Source organism: Pangasianodon hypophthalmus, chromosome 18 (assembly GCF_027358585.1).
Source record: "Pangasianodon hypophthalmus isolate fPanHyp1 chromosome 18, fPanHyp1.pri, whole genome shotgun sequence".
In the NCBI taxonomy this organism is placed as follows: domain Eukaryota; kingdom Metazoa; phylum Chordata; class Actinopteri; order Siluriformes; family Pangasiidae; genus Pangasianodon; species Pangasianodon hypophthalmus.
Genome location: NC_069727.1, coordinates 15,797,307 through 15,824,215, shown reverse-complemented (window position 1 = coordinate 15,824,215; position 26,909 = coordinate 15,797,307). Strand labels below are relative to the sequence as shown.

Below are 26,909 nucleotides of genomic sequence, written 5' to 3'. Positions count from 1 at the left end.
CACCCATCACATGCTGATTAGGAGAATCATTGCACTTGTTTGTATTCCTCAGCAAATATAGATCAGATCACATGTTATAAATATTATAAAAACAAGTTTATTCAGAGAAGGCTTTTGTGGAAACAAGAGTTAAGTGTCATTGCATTAAATGGTTGGCCTTTTTTTCTCACAATGATCCTTCAAGTATCATAGACCAAGATGAAGCATATTTAGCCAGATAACTGAAGAGAGGGACAAAAAACAAATAAAGTTGGGACATCAGGTCAGTAAGGGTGGATTAAACGGAAAGACTTCACTAAACAAGAAACATCCAACATACATGTCTTAATCTTATTAAAATAGAGCTCTGTTATTGGTCACAGTTAACTCAGTCTTGATATACCCAGAAAGAAAATGACATTTAAAATATCAGGTGGTCCATGAATCGAACATTTTGGCACATTCTCCTTTTGAAATTATAAGTATTCATCAATAAAAAAGAGAGTACTTGTCCTTGGATTTCAGCATTTGCAATGGTTCCATGATCATGGTCATCATAATTAGTTAAAGCAGCAAGAATTGTATACAGTATGCACTACAACAGCAGGGCCTTTCACACACAGTACAATACATGTTGGAATGTGGCACTGGATGAATTAAAGACAATCCAAACATGAGCAAAGTCAAGGGTGTGTATGGCTGCACGCCTTCCCGACTCCAGTGTTAGATTCAGCAACAGGAAAGAGAATGTGTTCAAATGAATGTGTAGGCTCATTCTCTAGAGCTTCCAGGGGAAATAAGAGCAAAGTGAGTTCCTGTATTCTGTGTACTTTCTTCCTATAGTTCCAGATAGAAATGGAGGAGGCATCCCATTGGAATATCAAAAGAAATGCAGGACATATCCTGTTCTGTTTATAATGTTAGCTGACATCTGAATGGTGTTGAACTCTCTTATACACTCACACCCAAAAATTCACTCGAAGCAGGCAGAGTTTGTCAGTCATATTTTGACTGGCCTAGAGAGCCTTATCTGGTTTAATCAGATCCTCTCTTGATATTTCTTTGTATTTTTAAATGCACCATTAACAAGTATTTAAGTACGATACAATAATTATTGTTTCATAGCAATGCATACTTTGATACAAATATGAATAATGACCTTTGCACTCCTGGCCTTAAAAGAAATGCAACAAAAATCCTGTATGTATTTTTGTTCCAAGCACATTGCTTGCAAAGCTAATGAAGACCTTAAATGCTTAAAAACCTTTAAAAAACCAAACATGTAAAGAACACTACAGTAGTACTATTTCATGTGGATTTATAGGGTACAGGGTTTCTTCCATGACCCTATAGGATGTTTAGGGGCTGTTATTACAGTCACCTGAGATACCAGGATGGACCTGTTTAAACATAGCTGACCCCTGAGCTGTAAAGCACCAGCTTCTTGCCCTTTTATATAGTCACTCAAGTCCTCATAAATGCAAAATTTGCACCCCCTTATATATATATATATTTCTGGAAACTTTTTCTCTAATAATAGAAAATACTTTTTTTTCCCTCTGCTCCCATTCATGGTCGCCACAGCAAATCACCCATCCGCATATTTCAGTTCTGGCACAAGTTTTACACCAGATGCCCTTCCTGATGTAACCCTCCCCATTTTCTGGGCTTGGGACTTACACTGAGAGTGCACTGGCTCATGCAACCCTCCAGTGGCTGGGGAATTGAACCCAGGCCATGGCAGTGAGCGCGCCGCATGCTAGCCACTAGTCCACCAATAATAGAAAATAATACAAATATAAAAAGGTCCTATGAGAGACAACGGCATATTGAAGTGTACATAGCCTGACTGAATTACTAGCACTATTATCTCAGAATGCATATGTGGAACTGGTGTGGACTTTTCAGGATGATAACATGGTGGCAACCTGTCTGTATATCCTCTAAAAGAGCCAGGGGAATATTAAACAAAAGTAAGTTAAAGTTAAATTCTAGGTGGTACATTGCCTAGATATTAAATTCTAGGTGGTACATTTGCTGTGAAATGGACCCTTTCTTTTAAAGGACATGAGCTATTTTATTTGTGTGTGGTGTGGTTAAAAAAAAAAAAAAAAAAAACAAGCCTGGGATTCAAACATTGGTTCCACAGTGTACAACCTGTTGGTCATAACTACCACGGGATGACTACCATCGGATCAAGCGTTTAGCAGTTCATTAAAAAAACATCTGTTGTGATTTTATATGCTTATTTGTGGTATAGAGTGAACTGTCATAGGTTAGGACAGGGCAGACAAGTAATGGAAGCCATTGTGACCAGTTTTATATTACTATACCCAGTTCCAAACTTTTTGGTAACCAGATGTCCTTGTAAAATGAAAGAGGGAAATTTTTTGAATCTTTTTTTATATATAAGGACTATGTAAACAGCATAGCGCAGTGGAAACAAGAAAAAAACTGTTGGGAATATCAATATTTGCTTCAGAGGTGGTGGTAATGTACTAAGAACAAAACCCTACTAGTATCAAGAGACTAGATACCACATATATATTGTCACCTACCAAAAAGGGAGAGAAATCAGCTAGTTTTCTTTATCGTTAAAAAGTGATAAGCCTTAAAATAATCCCAAGAAAGGCAAACTCTCTTAATGTTACTCAAATCCCAGTATGTACACTATCTTAGTACAGCTTTACTCCTCTGTGAGAGTAAATCTGTCATTAATAAAAGCCAGTTTAGTGGCAGTTTGTTGGCTTGCTGCTGTTGTTCTGCTCTAGAGTGATTGGAAAATGAACCATTGGGGTAGTACTTGATTAACAACTTGAGAAGAAGCAACTGTGCCCTCAAGTGAGTCTCTGGTAAACTGGATAGGGTATTTGTACGCGGTCTGTGTAGCCATTATTCCTCCATTTGGCGAAGAGTTTTATTCAGTCAGCACATCACAACCTTCTACCTCTTTACCATCCTTCTAAATTATATATGAAGTTAATGCCTATGCCCGATGATGTTTTTTTTTTAAAAGTTGATCTTAATGAGTCTAAGGAAGCCCCCCCCAAAAAAAGTTTTATGTGGCAAAGGAATGTGAAAGGTTATTGTGATCAGAGGCAATACCTCGATCACTGTTATAGTTTCACATGAGGTTAAATTTTCAGACTTTCCAATGAAACCACCTTTTAAATAAAATCCATCAAGATACATGAAAAATATTGGACTCCACTTCTTGAGTTCATTGCTGTACTGGTAATCTCAAGGGGTATAATTCTGATATGTGCTGTTAACTTTTTTTTCCTGTACATAGATTTTTATGACCAGTATACCCATATGCATTGCATTCTGTGCACAAGTAGATGAGTTATACAAAAATAGATATTTCTTAATTATTCCATGCATTTTGCAATACACATATACCTAATATGCTCTGTGGCATATCTCTTCAAAGTAAATAAGATCTGAAATATGACTTCTTTTTCCCAGACATACTGACAGCACAATATCAGTAGCACAGACTGGAGCAATACTGTTGATGAGTGATGAGGATGTGATTGGTAAATTTATGCTTTTCTAAGCATAAAAGCTTTTTTTGTTTACTAAAATTACACTAAAGTTTATACTTCAATTGCAGCTGATCCCAGGATTTAGGTCCAAAGAAGTGATATGTGCTCTGACTGTTGATGAAGATGCTTAAGCAAGGCACATAGTTTCATCCTGTAATGCTCTTTTAGCTTAGTAGCATTGTATGTCTTAAGTCATCTTAAGTCCATCCGTGTCTCTCTTTTTTAGAATATGCTTTGATAACAACTTAAATAAATAACACAAATATATTTATACATCATATAGACATGTAAAGACTACATGGATTTCATATAACTTAAATAATAATTTATATCATATTTACAATCCCCCAGGGTAAAATAGAAAGACAGTGGATTAGTTGCACAATACAGGGTTTTCTTTATTTTTACGTCCTGCGGTGTTTGCGTGAAAGTGCGCAAACGCATGAGGTGTTTATCCGTATCCAGCGCCAGTTCATCACGTTGTTGTACTTGGTGAGGGCACGTACGTACGTCTGTGAGGTTTTGCACTGTGAGTTCCAGTGCTTGTCATCTATGCCTCGGCAACCACTCTTAATTGGCTTGCTGTTCTGGCAGGTTGTCTCGTAAAAGTACTGCTTCATAGTCGACCGTTTTATCTCGACCTCCGTAAGCACCGAGACCTCGTAGCCATGGATGTCCACCGCTGTGGTCTTGTCTGTTACCCAATGGCTCATGCTGTCACAGACTGAGTACTCACCACGGTAGCTCTTGTGCTCAGCATAACGCTTCTGGCGCGTCTTATTGGTGCTCTGAGTGTCCCGAGCACCCTCAAAGTCATCCATGAGGTATAGCGGTGGGGGTTGCAGGGGTGGCCGCTCACTCAGCAACACTCGTGGTGAGTTGTAGCGCTTGTGCTGCCTCAACAGCTCATCAGCCATAGCTCTCTTAGACTGATAAGCAGATGGGCTGACGTGCTGGGGGTATTCCATATCTGTAGGTGCATTGAGGGAAGTGGGCAGGGGTGTATCCTGGTTCCCCTCATCTTGCCGGTGTCGGCTGCGGCTTATGTCAGCCTGCAGCAGCTTGACAATGAGTGTATTGATGGGATCCTGCGTGGGCCGCTGCTTGTTCATGGCAGTGATAGAAATGCAGTAGAGGTACGTGAGGAATATCACGTACAGAAGGATGGACATCACTAGATTCACCTGTAAGACCTGCAGAGACAAAGAAAGAGGAATCTTTAGGGACACAGCAATTAAAAAATGTAAATATAAGATTGCATTTATGAACTGCCAATAAATAAACAATAGTCCCATTCACGATGTTTTTAAAGCTTATCACAGTAAATTAATCCATCAGTCTTGATGCACTGTTTGTGTTTAAGTCACACCTCTGATGCTTGCAGTGCTTGTTTGGTGATGCATGAAAATCAGTAATGAGTGTAGAAAAGTGGCACGTAATGACATGCACTAACATTCCATAAGCAGTCATTCTGTCTGATGTATTGGAGCACATAGTGCATCCATTTGGCCCTCTGAATGCTCCACACATCATAGCTAAATCTTCTCAAACAAACTGTAGAGTGAATCTGAAGAAATGTACAAAAATTTAGAGTAAAAATATACTTAAAACCCAAATATTTTGTAAAATGCCATTTACATAAATAAATTATGAATACTTTGGCTATGATAAGCTAGTTATTAGGTGGTTTGCCACCTCCAAAGTAAAAGATTTGTGAGTGATAGTAGGAGGATTGTGTGTGGCTAGGCCTTAGGTTTAGTTTTATGCTGTTTCTGTGGTAGGTTTATGCTGTATACACTGATCAGCCATAACATTAAAACCACTGACAGGTGACATGAATAGCATTGATTATCTCGTTACAATGGCACCTGTCAAGGGGTGGGATATATTAGGCAGAAAATGAACTGTCCATTCTCAAAGTTGATGTTTTGGAAGCAGGAAAAATGGGCAAGTGTAAGGATCTGAGTGACTTTAACAAGGGACAAATTGTGATGACTAGACAACTGGGTCAGAGCATCTCCAAAACGGCAGGTCTTGTGGGGTGTTCCCGGTATGCAGTGGTTAGTACCTACCAAAAGTGGTCCAATAAAGGACAACCAGTGAACCCGCGACAGGGTCTTGTGTGCCCACGGCTTATTGATGCACGTGGGGAGGCTAGCCTGTCTGGTCCAATCTCACAGAAGAGCTACTGTAGCAAAAATTGCTGAAAAAGATAATGCTGGCTATGACAGAAAGGTGTCAGAACACAGTGCATAACAGCTTGCTGTGGATGGGGCTGTGTAGCCGTGGATGTTACTTTGACATGTACTACCTACCTTAACATTGTTGCAGACCAAGTACACCCGTTCATGGCACCGGTATTCCCTAATGGCAGTGGCCTCTTTCAGCAGGATAATGCACCCTGCCACACTGCAATAATGTTCAGGAATGGTTTAAGGAACATGACAAAGAGTTCAACTGGGCCTCCAAATTCCCCAGATCTCAATCCGATCGAGCATCTGTGGGATGTGCTGGTCAAACAAGTCTGATCCGTGGGGGCCCCACCTCTCAACTTACAGGACTTAAAGGATCTGCTGCAGGACTTAAAGACCTCCTTCAGAGGTCTCGTGGAGTGTTATGGATGATTACATCCAGGAAGCCCTTCAACAAGGCCTCATTCGACAGACCACCCACTTGTGCATCTGCCAGTTAGTTCTGTGTGAAAAAGGAAGAGGGAGGTCTATGTCCATGCACAGATTACAGACGTCTGAATACCATAACTGTAAAGTATAGATACTCTGTTTCCTCAGGTTCCATTAGGTTTAGAGTAGGTCAGAGACTTGAAATTCATTAAATTAGAGCTGAGAAATGCCTCTAATTTAATCAGGATAAGGGGAAACTGCCTTCTCCACTACTAGGCGGCACTATATGTACATAGTAATGGTGTATTCGCTTGTCAACACCCCTTTGCTACTCTAGTCCCTTCATCAATGATTTTCTGTGACATGCTGGACAAACAGGTAATCATGTAAACTGACATCTTGATACGTTGAGTTACCTGCAGCCTTAGCGCCCCTGCTAAAACATTCAGATGCTTCTATTCTGTTTTTTGTCGAGGAAGACCATCTGAAGTGGAAGTAGCAGATATCCTTTCACAACACCAAGGTCTTCCCACAGAAAATTATGAGATCAGCAGATCAGGATGTGCTGGAAGAATAGAACAATCTTGAAGGTCTATGTACCCCAACTTCTCCAGGAGACTGTTATTATGGGCACATGGAGTTGTGCCTTCATGATATCCGGGTGTTGTCCACACAATGCAAATCTTACAAGAATAATACTGGTGGTCTTCCCTAGTTCAAGATGTTACCTGGTATGTACTTTCATGCATCCCATCTATCCATAGACTTTGTAACTGACTTAACTCATTCCAGTGGTAATATTAACCACTACTATTGTGGTCACTGGCTTTCTAAGGCCTGTCAACTACAGGCTTTAAAGTCACTACCCACTACCTTTCCAGTCATTAAGATGCTCTTGAAGCAGAGCCATGGGGGATTAAATCAGGTCACTCAACATTTTAGCCTAGTGACTATGTCTAGCTATCTACAAAACATATTCAGCATCAGTTACCATGTCAAAATCTGTGCACCAGATTCATTGTGCATTTCTGAGCATTTGTTGTCTGTTCGATTTTCTTTTTTTTTTGGTAACACTTTAATATAAGGTCCATAAATAAGTAATATATTAAGACTTAACTAATGCTTTCATAATGATGAAGTAATACATATTCTAATCCTTAGCACATAAGGAAATAATGAATATATATAAACAGTCTCTAAGTCATATCTGACTAGCCATTAATGACTTGCTGTATTAATAAAGATAATTAACATTATTAACATTATTAGTTTTCTTTATGTACACAATGTAGGTTAACTCAAACTAGGTTATTTAAGTAACTTGAGACAATTCTCAATTCAAAGCCAGCACCACAATGTGGCTGATCAAAATCAACCCTTTTTATCAGTGTGATGTTATAAAAATTAGTATGGTGACAGGAGATTGATCCATTCAAGTACACAGTAGGAAAACTCAAATAGAGGGTCTCAAGTTGCCAGAGCTTACATTATAGCCAATAATTTGGGTTAACCTGTGCATTATCTGGAAACACACTGCAAATCATTCTATTACTTAAGAAAATGAGTTAAATCAAGGTGTTAATTAATAGAATGAGTAGGCAAAATGTTAATACTTAGGTTACTACTTAGCTATTAGGCTGTGTGCTCAGTTCACTGCTGTTCATGCTGCTGACTAACAACTGTGCAGCAATGCACAGCTCAAATCACATCATCAAGTTCGCCGATGACACAGCCATGGTGGGTCTCATCAGCAAAAATGACGAGTCAGCATACAGGGAGGAAGTGCAGAGGCATTTGCAGGAGGCCTGGTGCAGAGCCAATAACCTGTCTCTGAACATGGACAAAAGAGATGGTTGTTGACTTCAGGAGAGCACGGAGCGACCACTCGCCACTGAACATCGACAGCTCCTCTGTGGACATCATCCATAGTACCAAATTCCTTGATGTTCACCTGGCGGACAACTTCACCTGGTCCCTCAACACCAGCTCCATAGCCAAGAAAGCCCAACAGTGGCTCTACTTTTTGCGAAGGCTGAGAAAAGCCCATCTCCCACCCCCCATCCTCACCACATTCTATAGAGGGACCATCAAGAGCATACTGAGCAGCTGCATCACTGCCTGTTTGGAAATTGCACTGTCTCGGATCACAAGGCCCTGCAGTGGATAGTGAGGACAGCTGCACCACATGCTGCATACACCACACGCTGCATCCGCAAACCCACCAGCACTGTGGATGACCCCACGCACCCCTCACACAAACTCTTCACCCTCCTGCTGTCTGCCAAAAGGCCAAAAGTATTCAGACCCTCATGACCAGACTGTGCAACAGTTTCTTCCTCCAAGCCATAAGACTCCTGAACACCCAGAGACTGGACTGAAAAACACACACACACACACACACACACACACACACACATTCATACTCAACTGAACACCATTCCACTCCCTTTGCAATTTTTGCACATTTCTTTCTTAAATTGCTGCTAAAACACCATAAACAAAACACTGTATTGACCACCTGTACGCTCGCTGCTAACACTGTATTTATCATAGTAAATACATAGTGTCATAGTATGTTATGTTTACATTTACAGCATTTTACTATTATCTTTTTGCACAACCTGTTACATATGGAACTTTATCCACACTAGTACTGTGTACACTGGTCAGCGATGTACTGTCTTTTACTGTATCTATTATCCTGTTTTAGTAATTTTGTCTGTGTAGTCTTTGCTCTGTGTAGTCTCATATAGTTCTGTGTTGTTCTATGTAGCACCATGGTCCTGGAGGAACGTTGTTTCATCTCACTCTGTGTGGTACCAGCTGTATATGGTTTAAATGGCAATAAAGCCGCTTGACTTGACTATCACCATTATTAATGGTTATGTATACATCAGTCAGAGGCTGTTAATGTATACGCTTTCTTACATCCTGATTCTCTAAGAATTACCCCTTTTTTGGTCTCAGCCTAGATTACTTAAATTCTACTTCCTGTTCCGCCTCTAGTAGCCTATTTGTCTGTGTTCCCTCCAATCTGTCTGACTTGACTATGATTCTGATTGGTGATTTGGGTCTGTTAAATAAAGTGTTTATGATCCTACCAACTCCATCTCATCATAACATCCACTGTGCAGTATATGTTCTGCTTACTGTAGCATTTATATGTATGTAAGTCCTGAAACCAAAAAGCTGCTATGTCTGTCTGCTGGTACTATTTTTTTAGTATGAATTCTCGTGACACTCTAATTCGTATATTGTCACTGCAGTTAAGAGCTTATAAATCATTTTCAGCTTTAGATCAACATGAAGCTGACAGTGTTACCAATTAATTTTGCTGACATTTTCTCATTCACTTTTACACATTTTTTTTACCTTACTCTTTCGCATTAGCAACTTTTCTGAAAAATTGCAGCTGTTGCAGCTGTAACTGTTTCAAATCAGTATGAAACAATTCAGAGATACAGTGCAGCTGCACATCCAGTACTAGACTACAAAAGATAAAAAGTGGCAAATGTATGAAATATTTTTACCATAATGACAAGCATAAGATCTCTTTGAATGTAACTTCTTTTAATGACTGAGGATGATGCTAAACTCAGGTCCCGAGTCTAGTGTCTGAGCTCAACTAATGATGATGGTGATATGTTAAGACAGAAATGTTAAAGGCAGTCAGTTGGTACATCAAAGGGTCATTTGGCATAAACAGGGCCTGGCAGACTGCTGAGTAATAAAACCAAATACACTTGGGCCTCCCAGACCTCTGAGAACACTGTGTGTATATATCTCCTTTCACTAGCACTTCCCATACTGTAATTTATAACTTTACCATGTGAGCATTTGAAATGAGGCATATATCAAAGAACAGGGTATTCAGAGACCCTAATAGCCATGACATTTGTTTTGGGTGTTTCGTAATTACAGATTTGTTTTGTAAGGCGTTAGCCTTCTTGCTGGAGCTGTTGAACTGGAAACAAAACAGTTTTAAGTCTGTTCATCTTGCATTCATTGGAATGTCTTTGTTGTGGGAGGTTGAATTCCAATGAATTCCAAAGTAAAAGAGTTAATTTTAGGTTAAAAAGCAAAATTATAGTCTGAATAGGACTCACAGCAGTAGACAATATTATCAAGTTATTATCAAATTATCAAGTGTGTGTGTTTATGTCAGTAAAACATCTCTTTTGGTCAGGGTCACCAATGATATAATGGCTGCCTCATTACATTCATATATTGTCTCATATACTATCAATTATACTTTAGAAATATACAGTACATTGTCAAAGTCACCTTACAGGCAGTGGATCGAATAATGGCACATTCGTTTTGTGCAAAAAAAAAAGGTGGTTTTACATTTTGTATGTACTCCTACGGGCTAAATTAGTAGAATATGTCATCTTAGATTAGAGCATTAGAGATACACATCACAAAAGATCTTACTGAAATAAGACTCTTACTCACTTTGATCATTCAAATCAGTAAAGCCATTCTCACAGTATTACCATCTGTGTGGCTCAAAATAAATAACATTTTTGCAATGCATTTTATGAGAACACGGGCCTATAAAACTATATATACAAGTTTGCACTAAAGGACTAACACTATAAAATCTGAGAAGCACTGCAATTAGCAAAAAGGAAGTGCGTACTTTGGCATTCACTTTGCAATTACAGTTGGAGCAGTAAACCTTTTTTTTTTATCAGACAATCAGACATAAAGCAAGAATAAGAATGTAAGCTGACTGAGTTTCAGGTGTGACCTACAGTTTGGCTTACAGCTTTACAGATATTTTACAAACCTGAAAGAAAAAAATTATAGTTCCATACAGCTGTCTGTGAAGTGCCTGCTTCTTACAGTGCACAGACTGTGAACACATCTAATTACTTAAATGTATTCTTCAGGAAACTTGCACAAAACAATTTGTCCCATTCTTTTATTTCATCCCATTTTTCATTCTTCCTCAGTTTTATTTGGTCCATTTTTATTTATTCATTTTAAACAGATTTTCATTCAAAGCAAAACACTGTGAAACAGCCTATATTGAGCACGCACATACATTACCCAAACCAGAGGTTTACACATTTACCATGTTTTAGTGATTTGTTCTGATGCATACTAATATGGAAAAGTTAGATTACAAAAGAAAGGTTATAAAGGTAGTAAAAGCATTAGGCACACAGAGGTTAGCTGTACAGCAGTGAATATTTTACCTTGCACACTGGGATGCAGGGTTTATATTGTACACAAGTCTATTAAATGGTAAATGTTTCCATTTTCCTCCATCTATACTTCAATTAGAGAAAATGTTTTCAAATATATCTGTTCCAGGAGATTTAAAATATATTTTGACAATATGTCTTTTTTGTTGGTCAAACATTTGGTGGGCAAAGGATAAAATAAAAAAGGGGCTTTGGAAGGGTTTAAACCAACAAAAAGTCATTAATAAACTATATAGATTTGTGGTAAATTGTACCCTGCCACCTTTTGAAGACAAGCACATTACTCATAATACTCTAATGCAGAGATAGGCTTCTTAGAAGTGTTGTCTTGTGCTGTAAATTTCCTGAACAACATTTGCTATCATGGAAATTCCTCTAAATCATCAGCAGTGTTTTATTGTAACCAGAATATAAGGACTGTCAGGATAGTTTGTTTCAAAATTGTTTCCAACTTTCTCTTGATTATCACAAGGCACAGTAATTCTCCATCTCATCTGTCATCCTGTTGTATAAGCAGGGGAAATGTAGGCCTCAGAAGAGCACAGATGTGCTCAAATGACAACCAGATTTACAAATGTATTAAGAAGGAGGTGCCAAGGAACTGTTCCAGTAAGAGAATGAGGATGAAGGAGGAAGTTTGTTTTATTTTTGAACATTAGCAGTGAGATGTGTTCTCTGACCCAGACACTGCTTTTAGTCAAACTCCAGACCAGACTGTCCCGTATGCTGGAGAATGCTCATTTCAGTTTTACTTGATCCCCAGATCCCCACTGTTGCTCAAACAAATAATTACACCAGAATCATGAAATCTTGTGTGCAGGCTGCAGGTACATCACCTGTCCTCTCATTCAGCTGATGTAAAGTAAATCAACCCCGTTTTTATTTTGCTTTCAAAATCATACAGCATAATTGGTTTCTGCCTGAGGGTTTCATCTCAGCTGCAAAGTGGGCATGACAGTCACACTCAATATGCACATTTTTAGTGTATAAAGGCCCATAACAAAGCCTCTTCTATTTCTAATACAATCAGGTTTACTTATCCTTTGACAGGTTTAGTACGTTCATAGCCATTAAGAGATTATAGGTCTGCAAAAGTAGGCCGAAAGCCAGGCTGGGAAATGTTTGCTTTGACGTACCCTTCCTGCTTGTCATTAATCATTCTACGCATGCTGAAAAAAGGCACAGGCAACTGTTTGCATTTACCTGGTGAATCACTGAGTCCATTACTCTAGACAGTGTACTTGCATGATATCTGTTTGCCAAGCCACAGCAGAGTGTTTCAAGTGCCTGGAATGAGCCTCCTTACCAGTACATCAGTATAGTGATTATCACCTGGCTATTTTGGGAAGGCCCAAATAATTCTGTCCTGCTTTAAGTTAGGCTGGGTGTAAACGACAATGTTTGCATACATTTTGGAATTGCCAACATAGTATAAGGCTCCATACAGCCATGATTTTATAAAGCCAGCATTGAACTTCAGAGTTAATGTTTCAGTCATAAGCTGTTCTGCATTTTAGCTAGCATGCCTACCAGAGTGTGAGATCCATGCCTTTCACCCTGTGTTTGAACTTTGCATTGGTGCTTTTAAATTTTGATGAGCCCTAAGATATTTCAAAACTGCCAACAATGTGTCTTTGATGAGAGAACTTGGAATTATGCAACAAACAGCATGCACCAGACAAGGACAGTTGCCCTCATAGTCACATGTGTCAGGGGTGAATGGCAGCAGGAATAGCTGCAGGAGTGGACTGATCATCAGCGGATCAGAAGAATGTTGCTCTTAAAGCAGCCGGACTGGGAGCAGCAGGGGTGAATGTGCCAAGCTGGCCAGTCGAATGCTTCGTAGATCTTCCTAAACACAAGGGTACTGTTGTTAAGTAGCTCTCAGGCACATTGCTTAATGACACTGAAAAGTGTTCCAGCTCAAGTAAGACCACTAGCTACAGGGAATCAAACAATGTTTAGTCATGCACAATAGCCGCTCACTAAATGTCCGTGACAATCGATTTGATCTAAGCAGAGTACTTACTAATGTTAACTTATATAACTTGAATCTTCTGATTCTTAGTAAATGTGTGTGCTCCCACATAACAAACCTTAAAAGTCAAAGCTTATTCTGCATGAATATTAAACGTCTTCCCTGAACTAATTTTAAACAATTAAAGCAATCAATGTTAAATAAAAATAAATTGCTTAATAAATTTAGCAATGTAAAACTATTATAAAACATTTTATAAAAAAAACAAATATTGCCTAAGGATATCCCTACACATTTACATTCATTAAAGAAAAGCAGGTACTTATTAACATGCATGAATTTGCAAATTGGAAATGCTTTCATATCACCCTTACTACCCTTGTTGCATGTGTTATGATGTTATGATGTGTTACACTATTATAAAAAGTCAAGAGGTTCATCCGCATTGAGGAATTTTTACTTTTAAGTTTTGTTTTAACTCTTGCTACTGTACAGTTGTACTGTATTTTACTATACAGCTTTACAGATTTTTTTTTTCTAGTTTCCATTTAGAAATAAGAACTACTTAAACATGTCCCTTATCAGACTTCAGCTTAATCAATTTGCATGAAGTTTCATGCAGAAATGAAAAACAAAGTGTGAATGAAATCTGGCTTGCTTTATCTATAAAATTATACTTCTGAAAGTAGCAAGTAAAGTACTTTTGAATGAAACTACCTTTAAGTATATAACATACAGCAATTTTGAATTTCCATATTTTTGTATGTTGTTTGCATTGGGTTGTGCTAGGCTGTGTTGGGTTGCAGAGGCAGCTTTTCTACCAGCAGAAGGTGTTAAGCTGTTATGTGATGCACTGGCAGTGCCCTCAAGTCGGCAAAATCCCTAGTGTTGAATTAATACCCAGAGTTCTCAATAAAGTCCAGCTGGACATAAATGAACATAGTAAGGGTTAATTCGGTGCTGGGATTTTGCTGTGTGGGGGTTCTTCACTGCCTACGCACATGCCCTAAGACCAGCCAAGGAGGCTTACCACTATGTGAGCTTTAAACTCCCAGCAGATTGCTTTGGGATTAGCCACGGCCTCTTAAACCGCACAGTATTATCTGAGCTCTTCATCTTAGCGCATGCTGTTACTGCACAGTTTAGCACTCTGAGGGTGTAGAACAGTTTACAGTAGGTTCACCTGGGATGGAAACAGCATGTTTGTGTCTAAACCACTCAACACTTTTCAGGTCCTATCTCTCTCTCTCACACACACATTATCTCTTCTGGATATATGATGCACAATGTCATACTCCCATATACACAGACATACACTGATCAGCCATAATATTAAAACTACTGACACGTGAAGTGAATAGCATTGATTATCTCCTTACAATGGCACCTGTCAAGCGGTGGGATATATTAGGCAGCAAGTGAACAGTCAGTTCTTAAAGTTGATGTGTTGGAAGCAGGAAAAATGGGCAAGCATAAGGATCTGAGTGACTCTGACAAGGGCTAGACAACTGGGTCAGAGCATCTCCAAAACGGCAGGTCTTGTGGGGTGTTCCCAGTATTCAGTGGTTAGTACCTACCAAAAGTGATCCAAGGAAGGACAACCAGTGAACCGGCGATAGGGTCATGGGCGCCCGGGTCATAGGCGCCCAAGGCTCACTGATGCATGTGGGAAAAAAAGGCTAGCCCATCTGGTCTGATCCCACAGAAGAGCTACTGTAGCAAAAATTGATGAAAAAGTTAATGCTGGCTATGACAGAAAGGTGTCAGGACACTCAGTGCATAGCAGCTTCCTGTGTATGGGGCTGCGTAGCTGCAGACCGGTCAGAATGCCCATGCTGACTCCTGTCCACTGCCGAAAGCACCTACAATCATGTGGATGGCCAGGTGCATGTGTGTCGCTTATCTGGGGAAGAGATGGCACCAGGATGCACTATGGGAAGAACGTAGGCCGGTGGAGGCAGTGTGATGCTCTGGGCAATGGTAAGCTGGGAAACCTTGGGTCCTGGCATTCTTGTGGATGTTACTTTGACATGTACCACCTACCTAAACATTGCTGCAGACCAAGTACACCCCTTCATGGCAACGGTATTCCCTAATGGCAATGGCCTCTTCAGCAGGATAATCCTCCCTGCCACACTGCAAAAATTGTTCAGGAATGGTTTAAGGAACATGACAAAGGGTTCAAGGTGTTGATTTGGCCTCCAAATTCCCCAGATCTCAATCCGATCGAGCATCTGTGGGATGTGCTGGACAAGAAGTCTGATCCACGGAGGCCCCACCTCGCAAATTACAGGACTTAAAGAATCTGCTGCTAACGTCTTTGTGCCAGATACCATAGCACACCTTCAGAGGTGTTCTGGAGTCCATGCCTTGATGGGTCAGAGCTCTTCTGGTGGTACAAGGGGGACCTACACAATATTAGGCAGGTGGTTTTAATGTTATGGCTGATCGGTGTATACTACCATATAAACAGTTAGAATCTTCTTATGCCAGTGCATTCTTTTTCTGTGAAGTCTGAAAGACCCAATAAGCTCCAACAGTCCTTGAGACTCTAGTCCATGTCTGAACATCCGAGTGACTAACTGGGACCAGGTGCTCCATTATTCCTCACTGGTGTGCAACCCAGAGGCAAGTACTTTGCATGTACAGACGGTTAGCACGTATAAGGAATTACAACAAGAGAAGGGAATTTATTCCATTTTATACAAAGAAAGACTAGCAACAACATGTAAACCACGGGTGCCAGACCCCAGTCCTCTTCATCACAGCACTGCAGAGTTTAAGATGCAACCTCATTTATTACACCAGACACAACTGAGCTCATCACTGAGAACTTCATGGGCCTATGATGCATTAAAGAAGTAAAACACAAATCTCCATGACTTAATTGCACTTCTGAATCTTATCTTGCAAGCCCAACTACTAGTTGTTAGTAGAGAGTCTGATACTGTCACTAAATGTAGCCAAGATACTGTCACTAAATGTAGCCAAGGACCATTTATATTCACAGAAAAAGGGCAGTTGACTGACACTGGGATGACTAGCTACAGATCTTTCTGAGTTCATTAGCAAACACATGAGGATGTCTTGTGAGGATAGTTTACTCCACACTAACTGCTGTGAGGCCATGAGCTTTCTTCAAGTCAAATTTCCTATGTCTTTTTTCCCTGAACATCTCATTCTCACAGTGTTTACTTTTCAGTCATAAACCAATGAACAGAAGTGCGTATACATGCACTGTAAAACCTGACAAGTTAAGTTTACTCAAAACAATTAAAGAAACTGATAGCCTTAAATCATTTGAGTTTAAAAATTGCTTGCTTTCAATACAGCTAACTTATAAAAGTTTGAGTTCACATATCTTACTAAGAAGTATACTTACTTAAATCCACAAAGGTAAGTTTAAAGAACTATTTAAGTTAATCCTGAAATACTCTTTTCAAATTCAAATTTTTATTGGTCACACACACAACCATACACAGTACTACATGCAGTGAAATGCTTTTTATGATTGTCCATGACATAAAAATAAAATTTCCATAAACCAGAATTTATTTAACTTACATAAACCAGTATAAAAAGTAGAAAAGGAAAAATATAAAAATATAATATTAATTTAAAAAAAAAGATAGATGGCAGCAACAGTATGGTCTATATTTGGAATAAAGTGCAGATATGTGCAGTAGTGCGTGCAATACAATGCTGTGGAACATCGGGCTGAGGTAGTTGCAGTGAAATTGCTAACATATATAATACATTTATATATAATACATTTATATATATATATATATATATATATATGTATATATATATATATATATATATATATATATATATATATATATATATATATACATATATATATATATATATATATATATATATATATATATATATATATATATATATATATATAACATGACAGATCTGAGGTGATTGTTCTTATGGGGTGTGGGTGTTGTGCAAACAGATCCAAGATCCAGGGGCTTTTGTTTATAAAGCTATCTTAAAAATAAAACAGCTCACTCACAGTAACCATGTTATCCTGTTCAGGATGATGGTGGATACAGAGTCTGTCCTGAGAACACTGGGCGCGAGGCGGAAATACACCCTGTGAAGTCCCTTTAAGATATGAGAAAGTCTAGCATGTCCACTCTCTGATAACAGCACATGCTGTTAATGAACTAGCAGGACATTTGATTTGTGACAGAATACACTGATCCATGTGCATCAAATAAGAACAATCACCTCAGATCTGTCATGCTGAGCCTTTCATAAAGAACAAAATTTTCCACTGCACAGTACCAGAACTTTTGGCACCAGAAAGCTGTGCTTTTCCCATGCACCACCAACTCAGTACCAAAGGCACCTGCCCAAAGGCTCATGATATGTACTTGTACAAGATTGGCACCATCAAGATCTAATTGTAGTTGTTGCCAACCAGCTATACAGAGGCGTACAGAGGCATGCAATGTGTGTACACGCTATACACAAGCTGACATTTTTAAAAGAATATTGTGGTTTAAAAATGGAGAAAATGAAACTGAGAACATTAAGGCATTAAGTCAGTCAATATGAATTTGTTTATGAATTTGAACTAAATGGCGGATCAGACAAAAGAACAAAGTTCCGAGCAATTCTTTCATGTTGGAGTTAGCAATGAAGACACCACACACAGCAATGGCACGACCACTTTGGCGTAGTCGTCACTATGACCACACCATTTGGTGAAAACCTTGAGCAACAACTAGAACCCATTGACTCCTGTAGGCCTAATTCCTTTTTTCAAATGTGCAATAGAAAAACACCTTAACAGCAATAGATTTGATGACTAACCACCCAGGATTTACAAAGAAGAGCATCTAAACCCTAATGCTTTCCAAATATCCAGATGTTCTTGTAAAGCAGGAGTCTCTGGACCCCCCCAAATCTGGACCTATGACTAGCACCATACACCAACTGGAGGAAGGCAAAAGACAGGAACGAATGCTTTGTGCACACTTCTTGGTTTACATTTAGGAGACCTTGCGGAATGCTTTCAGCACATAGACTTCAGGCCACAGTCTCTGAAATCACATCAAGATCAAACAGACAAATATTTGTAGTCAGAGAAGTCCATACATATACTCTGTACGGTGTGCTGACTTTACATCTAGCTTTCATTATTTCATTTTTCTTTAGTTAAACTGCTTTATGTGGTTCACTATATGTTTCAGGAACATACTGTACTAATTAAACAGGATTTCCAGCTAAGAGCCATTACTAATGGTGAATTTTAGTTACGAAACAGACTTTGTGTAAGGAAACTATTCACAAGCACACTGTCTGCAGGTAGACACACTGCTTAGTCTCAGTCTTTTGAATTCACCAGACCATCATAGATCGAAGTATGGTCAACACAGAAATAGAAGTCTGGTAGGATTACTACACTCTGACAGTTATCCAGCCACAATGACCAGAGTATGAATAAATTCCATGCATTTCTCAAAACTGTGATCAACAAACAATTTGTGACATGCACATGATGAACTGCAAGTCTCTTCCTGAGGATTAGGGATGAAAGGCAGAGGAAAAACTGTCACTGCTGCCTTGTAGCTATGCAACTGTGTGTTTGGAGCACACTTTGAGTGCCTGGCCTTGCCAGCAGCGCTCAACACCTCGTATTAACACAGAGCACACTGCATGTGTGATCACTGTACACTCCCTGTCAGTGCTTGAAATTGTAGTTTCTCTAATGATTTTAGAGTGCTGAGCCTGCAGTCAGTCCTCATTTTAAGCCAAAACTTCCCTACCGTTTACTGTAAGCACAGCTCAAAAGGATTCTTGTAACATGAGTCTTCAGAATGGTGCATGTTTATATACAGAAGACTTGACTAGTTAGATAAAAGTCCTTATCTTATATATGAAATACTTCCAGATTATTTGTAACTTTTTTAAGGATATAACTATTTTATTTCACACTTGATTTTTTGAAGCAGATTTATTTAGTGACAGCATGGACATTTGTTTCATAAAGAAGTGGTTTGTTTTTTTTCATTAAAAACACATTCCATCTTGGTGCCAAAGAGTAGAGCATAGCCGGGGAATGCTTGGTCTGAGAGTGATTAGTGTTCATATTCGCCCAGGATACCTTTTAAAGGCAAATAAAGGCTGGGTGTAAGCTCAAAGCGCCCTCCATTCTACACTGCTGATACTGCTCTGCCAAACAAAATAAAATGAATAAGCCTTCCGCAGAAGAAAACAGGAGTAACAAAATAGGAAACTTATTTTGAAATTCAGGAAAAGATTACCTAGCCTATATTAGACAGTGAAAGTTATACTCCGATAGTGGTAGTGTCATGAGACCCAGTTTGATCTAATCTTTATTTATCTAGTTTGTTGAATAATGTTTAATGCAAATCAAAATTATCCAAAACAAGGCCTTCTTGAGAATTTGTGATAGATGAATAATTTAAACTGGTACAAACATTCTTTAAGTACCTACAATACATGAATGTGTCTGACACTGTGATCATGTCTGGAATATTTACACTTCTGTCTTTATCATTTAAGATTAGATAATATTTGTCTAGCACCAACAGCAGAGTATATAGTTATACACTACTGACAGCTTTACAGCATTTCCCCCTTGCTGAATTTAGGCTAGTTTTTCTGTTTGTATTGTCTCAGTTCCAGCCATGTTGAGGTTCTCAAAAAAAAGAGGATCCTGTGCAATTTCACTGTGGAACTGAGTGCAGTAATTTGGTTTTCAGAACAAAAAATGTCTCTGTGATAACAGTATGTGATACATCATTGTACTTTTGTGGAATTTATTCATATTTCAAGTCTGCTAACTTTTTACAACATCAGGCACTGATGATTACAGTTCAGCTTTGCAACAGGCCAGATATTTGGCTTAACAATCAACATACTCAGAAAGTGTTCCTGTGAACTGTCTTAAGTAAGTCCTTTGAAATAACCTGGCCAAAACTGCACTCGAAAAATTACATTTGTATTTAATTATTTGCCATATGCTTTTATCCAAAGCAATTTACATTTGAGACAAAATCAAATTAAAAGGGGTAAATACGCTGCTTAGTTACACCAACTGCAATGTCCCTGCAGTGGATTTCAGGCAGCCATATGAACTCAAAACCTTCTGGACACAGCACTAAACATGAACCACTCAGCTACTTACCCAAGTTGTAACATTATCTACCTTTGGTAAACCAACTCCTAGCCTTAAACCTAACCTTTCATATGAGAATTGCCATGTGTCAGTTTCTTCTGTAATATTTATGAATGAAACATGCTCAGAGTTTTCACTCGATAATTGATGGGTTGGAGAGGGAGGGGAAACATGACATTTTTAGTTGTTATTCTTACTATCCTCCCAATTGTGTGTACATGATGACAATCACACCCAGTTCACTGACTAACATCCACATCAGATTTAGTAATTTTTTTTGGTGGGGAAAAAAAAAATTTTGAACGATTTTCAAGATTTTTAATTCCTTCCATGCAACAGTGTTCCTTGATCAGGCAGGAGTTTCATGAGAAAGTGAGATTTCAGTATTTTACTAATTTAATGTTTGTATATTTTGATATGCTATATTCTATATAAACCTATATTGGCCTCGACAATTCATTCAAAAGTCATCTAAGAAGATGAATACCAAAAACTAAATTTTACCATGATGATACAAGTGCTCAATATCATTATATTGTGGACCATTATAAAACTGCGATAGTCTGTAGTTTGGTAGTGAAGGGAACCACAGTTCGTTTGGATGAGGACCAAGGCCCCCGGTTTTTGGCAAACCATGGCTCGGGCATCAGGGGAGTGTTCACATACTGTACGTCAAAATGGAAAACTAAAGAAAAAGCTCATTAGGTCTGCACCAAACGGGTGTAGAAAAGAAGTGTGTGAAAAAGGCAGACAAGAGATTACGGAGAAGCAAGAATTTTGTGTTATAATTGACTGATACTAAAGAATTGTGTACAATATGATCATATGGACATTCACTAACATGGTTAAGGTTATTTTGATCCAGTGGTAGTGCATGCAAATGTACTGATTAACCTTGTATATTTGCTAGCACTGTCTGATACTGACTGTCCCCAGTAATCAGATAATGCTTGCTAATTTTCCTTCTGCATTGTAAATAGCTGTAAGCACTATTAACACAAAGGCAAGTTAACATTGTGGTTTAAAATCCCAAGGAATGTTGCACATATTTTGTTTTGCAAAACAGCTTTCTAGAAAAAAGTCCCAGACACACAAAGGCACATACACGATAGAAAAGCTAGTTCACCTTGAAGCTATTGCAGGGTTAGTTTGTGTTTTGTTGTACTGTTTCCCATATTATGATATGCAGTACTCTTCAGTAATATAAGGGGGAAAAAGCTATACATTTTTTTTTGTTTTTATGAAGAAAATGAATAACATAACTCATTCTTGAGATGGCATCATGTATAAACGTCCAAAATTCCCAAATGCACTTTAAGTACAGATTGTCTAGATGGCTTCTCATTTTATTTGATATTCAGTGGTCAAACTGTTCCATATATGGTCAAAGCCATGAATTTCCCACAGTATGAATATGGAGACCAAAAAAGCCTGGGGTCACTGCTGGGTATGGCTGTTTCGGTATGGCCATGTTTGAGTATGATTTGACCTTTGATGCTCTCCATGCAAGTATTCTAAGTTTCTGGCCAGATCCTCAGTTCACATTCTATAGTGACAGGCCAGCTGTGGTGGCGCCCTGTCACGATGCTCAGACATCTGGGTCAATCAGGTCTGGGAGAGTAAAGCAGGGCTCGTACAGAATATATAGACATAAGGCATCATAAATCCATAGCAGTGGTGGTGGAAAGAGTGTAGGAAAACTCCTTACTTATGTGCTGTTGCTTCTTTGAGATTCTGCCTAAGTGTAACATATGTCTATGAGACAGTACTCTTACTTAAAAATTAATTAGACCAGACAAAACAAGTACTGTTACTGTATTTCACAGGTGAAGGTCCAAATTCCAAAAGAGTCTGTGTTTCTGAAAAAACTTGACCTCAAATAGTCTAGGGGCCGTATTCAGATTTGGCGACTTAAATCCAAACTTTATGCCAATATTTATACGGGGAAAGTTATGCAGGATATACAGCTGCTTAAGTTGGTTTTCTGGGTACCCCATTCAGATTATTCAAATTACCTGCCTGATTCTGCCTCCAAGGTTGCCAAGATTTTCTTGAGTAGAAGCATTCAAGACTTAGACATCATTATTTGTCACCTTAAAAAATAGCACTTGACCAGCACAATATGTTATCTTGCATTTTTTCAATATTATGCAGTGACAGTTAATTATGCACACAACTTAGCCATGAGGTACTAAATAAAGATGATGAAATCATAATATGTGCATGAGAGGAAAACCTGCCCATGGGTTGAAAAATTAGCTAACCAAGCATTCAAGCCAATATCATGCATGAAAAACTGGCATAAGTCCAAATTCAGAATCACAAAAAACTGAGACACGCCACTGTTTTCGGTAAACTCCACCCCCACATGTGTAACTCTCACGCTACTTCTGAATAGCACTTAAATCTGTAGTTGGCTGAGGTCTTAACGCCTCACTTAACTCAACTCTTAATACGGCCCAAAGTGACCATTAATCAGTTCCTGCAAACAAGCTGTGTTGCATTTACGATTCATTTATGTATATGTGCTATATCTGAGTCATTACACTGAACAGAACATATTAAATCAACTTTGTCCAGCTTTGACAGAGTCCCTACTGTTCAAACAACCATTGATAGTCAGTAAGACTGACTGGCTGATATAAAGAGCTAGATGACAAAGAATTTCTTGATATATAGTATCTTGACACTTCTGAGGCCATCCAGAAATATACACACCTCAAACTGACTGTCTTTCACTGTCTGTCCTTTTCAGCTCAGTCTAGAAATCATGGTGTCACTTCAGATTGGTGTTACTGTAATTAAATTCTCACATTACATATACCACTAAGACAGAGAGAAACAGAAATAGAAAGCTATTGTTTTAAGCATAAGTAAGACGTCATCTCTCTATTTTTAAAATAGAGAGCCGAATCCCTTATACATTCATTTGTCACATCTTGACATGACTGTTGCAGTGCTGTTCTTTAGACTCTGCCTGGAGGTTGAGCAAGTTGTAATATGTACATTATTAAGTTGCTATAGGTCTTGCGCACATCAGAACCTGGGAACACGTCACCCCTATTAAACAGAGACTGTTTGTTTTGGTACCCCCTGCTTATTTCTGCATAAACTACACAACACTTCTCCTGGCTTTGACTCTTCACGGTCTGGAACATAGGCCCAAACCTCAATACTGAAAAGACAACCTAAACCTATCCTTTCTAGTTTGATTTCCTTCTGGCCAAATTTCTTACTCACACTATTTCCATACACACCAATCTTACTGTGCTTCATATCTTTTTGTGTATTATTATTATTATTATTATTATTATTATCGCTGTTGCTGTTACTGTTGTTGTTATTATTTACATCCAATTTTTACAATTTACTTTTACAATTTACTTCCAATTCCCATGAAACAAAATGGCTTTAAAAATATCTTAATGCCTGAATGCCCAGATCCACTGTTAGGGCAACAATTAACAAACACACTGAAGAGGATGGTTAGAGAGGCAAAACCTTTCTCTAAACATGATGGTTGGAAATTTGCAGTACCAAGTCTCCAAATCTACAATTAGATTCTTCTTCCATGCCAACAAACTGTTTGCAAAGTGTTCCAGAAAAATCCTTTCCTTTCATCTAACCACAAACATAAGCACCTGGGGTTTGGTAGACACCACTGGAACTTTGACTAGCACCAGTTCTATGGACAGATGAGACAAAAATAGAGCTTTCTAGCAACCAATACTCAAGGTGGGTTTGGCAGAAAAGAACCTAATCTACACTGTTAAGTATGCTGGAGGATCTGTAATGTTGTGGGAGAGTTTAAATGAAACTCTGGCTGCATCTATCCAAGAGCTGCACCTGGGTTGTTGCTGGATCTTTCAGCAGGACAATTATTCAAAACATACGTCCAAATCCACACAGAAATGGTTCAATGACAACAGAATCAAGCTTTTAACATGGCCACCCCAGTCCCCTGGCCTAACCCCTACTGAAAACCTGCGGTGTGAGCTAAAGAAGAAAGTCCACAAGTGAAGACCTAAAACCTTGGAGATCTGGAAAGATTCTGTACTGAGGAGTGGCTCAGATTTCTTGCTTTGTGGAAGTACTTTTGGAGTACTTCATGCAAGTACTAAAATCAGTTCTGACAATAACTGTGACCAATCATAAAAAAATAAACCAATTATATTTATATTGTTAGAATAAATTGACTTCAATCGAAGATTAGATTTATCTCATATTTTCAGCTATAGATTAAGCTAATTAACTACAAAAACATTTTTAAAATAACCTTCTCATCTATCTTTACCAAGGGTGCCAATAATTCTGGAGCTGACTATATACTTTAGATTTCAAGATAAAATCACAACTTCTATTTTTTTTTTTCCTTACTTTTTGTTCTACTCAAACTTGTTTTATAAGATTACTGCATGTCCGATCCTAGAACAGGGAAAATAACACTGAGGATATACCAAGCAAAGGGAGTATTTATTAATTAACAACATATTTATTAGTCTTACTGTAGTTATTAAAATAGTAAATTGAAACTCTTTCTGAAATACTAGTAATTTAATGCGAGATATTCAGAACTATTTTGAACAAAATATTCACAAGAACTGCAGGAATCTGAACATCCCAGCTATTTACACTGACGTCTGTGAGTCTTTATAGCCCTGTTAATATAATGGCATGCGGAAAAGCCCTGCTGGTGATGTTTCCTATTCCATTACTGCTCAGTGTAGTACCTGCAAACTGTCTACAATTCTCTAATGATCCTGCAGGTCCATTCCTGGTAATGAACACATTGATATAGCATAAAATTTTTATACATTCTTACAAAGTTGGATTAACTACTGTGTCCATTTGGGTACAAGTAGTGTATAAGTGCATATAATATGCAATAAAAGCTATAGTCAACATATAATGAAGAAAATATTTGATTTGAATAAAACACATTAGCTTTTCTTTCAAGTACACACAATCTCTCTTCATTCCCAGAACACTTATTAGGCATCACCACTATAATATGACATAATTTTATCATATGTTTCATGTGCTAAACATTTTACAGTAGTCTGTAAGTACGGGTTATGTAAGCTGGTTTCATTTACATGGTCTCACCCTGTCCTCTGTCCTGATCTTCTTTAGTTAATTCCAGAGTGGATGCTTTTTGTGTCAGGTCTATTAACTCTATTTGACAGATTCCACAGTACTGCAAGCCTATACAAGACCACAGAGAGTGAAAGCCACTGACTCTCTCTTTCAATGTATGTATGCGTGTGGGCATGTACGTGTTATATTGTGCAAACAAAACTGTACATGAAAACAAAAATGAACAATATATTCTTGTAAGCAGATTTTCCAGACAACATCTACATTACATATTTGAGTGGATTAACCTTTTAGGCATGGCCTGTCACTGTTTCAGAAGAAAACAGGGAGTAAAGTCAGTTCAACTCCTCAGGCTATGACTGACAATTATCCAAGAAAACACACCATAAAAACTGCAAGTGTGGAATTAACACCTACAGTGCTGAATTAACTCTTATTGTGCTCATTTGCTCCATGTGAGCTTCCATGAAAAATATGCTAGCATGGCACATACTGCATGACTAATTCATTAAATGCGACCTGTGAGAACACCACTGATGATCGCGTACTATTTTAACATAATATTTACTATCACTGCATGCGGTTTGGGGCGCAGCCACACTTTCGGCCCTGTAACTCTATTGTTTTCCACGCAGAGCAGTGCATATCAGGGAAGGGAAGGAATGAATTTGCCCGTACTGCTTTTCAGTTGCCCCTCAGGCTGAACATTGCATTTTAACCTTTTTCCAGCTGCCACATATTGCAAGCTTTCTCTTCTAAAAACGGGGAGCTACAGCGTTTTACGCACAAGTCCGTGGAATAAATGTAAAAATGAATTAACACCGAAATGTATAACAGACTCAAAAATCATTTGTGCTTATTCCACGCAGACATTTTTCTCAGTATGCCATAGAAAGCTGTTAAAAGTGATCAATTCAAGAAAGTCGAGTTGAAACTGTCCGTTTTTGTCCTGCGCCAGTCGAGTCAAAGCGCAGTCCATGATCACTGTGCCATACTGTGACACATACGCTGAAAATGCTGTTAAAAACTCCTAAACTTAACTGAAACAAAACCAAATCACACATACCGTAATAAAGGTAACCATAGCATCGGTGGGGCAATATTCAGCAGTCCCGACATTAAGGTGACGAGTTTATAAAGGATCCTTTTTGGAAACTTCCCAAAATTTTCAAGGCGCACTGTGTCGTGCTGCTCCAACAAACTCTTACTGACGCGCAGAGTGCACAGTGATACTCCTTTCTCACTGACTCACTCTATCTCTCACTCACTCTCACTGTATCTGTCTGTCTCTTACTTCGTTTCCCT

At 38.5% G+C, this 26,909-nt stretch overlaps 1 protein-coding gene across 1 annotated transcript; it reads right to left on the bottom strand.

Moving 5' to 3' along the window:
* Positions 1-81: 81 nt before the first annotated feature.
* On the bottom strand, positions 82-26,909 carry ntf3 (neurotrophin 3). The gene is made up of 2 exons (XM_026922709.3): positions 26,671-26,909; positions 82-4,720 (listed from the first exon to the last, which is right to left on the bottom strand). The coding sequence occupies exons 1-2, from the start codon at positions 26,686-26,688 to the stop codon at positions 3,932-3,934; spliced, it is 807 nt and encodes a 268-aa protein (XP_026778510.1). The 5' UTR covers positions 26,689-26,909; the 3' UTR covers positions 82-3,931.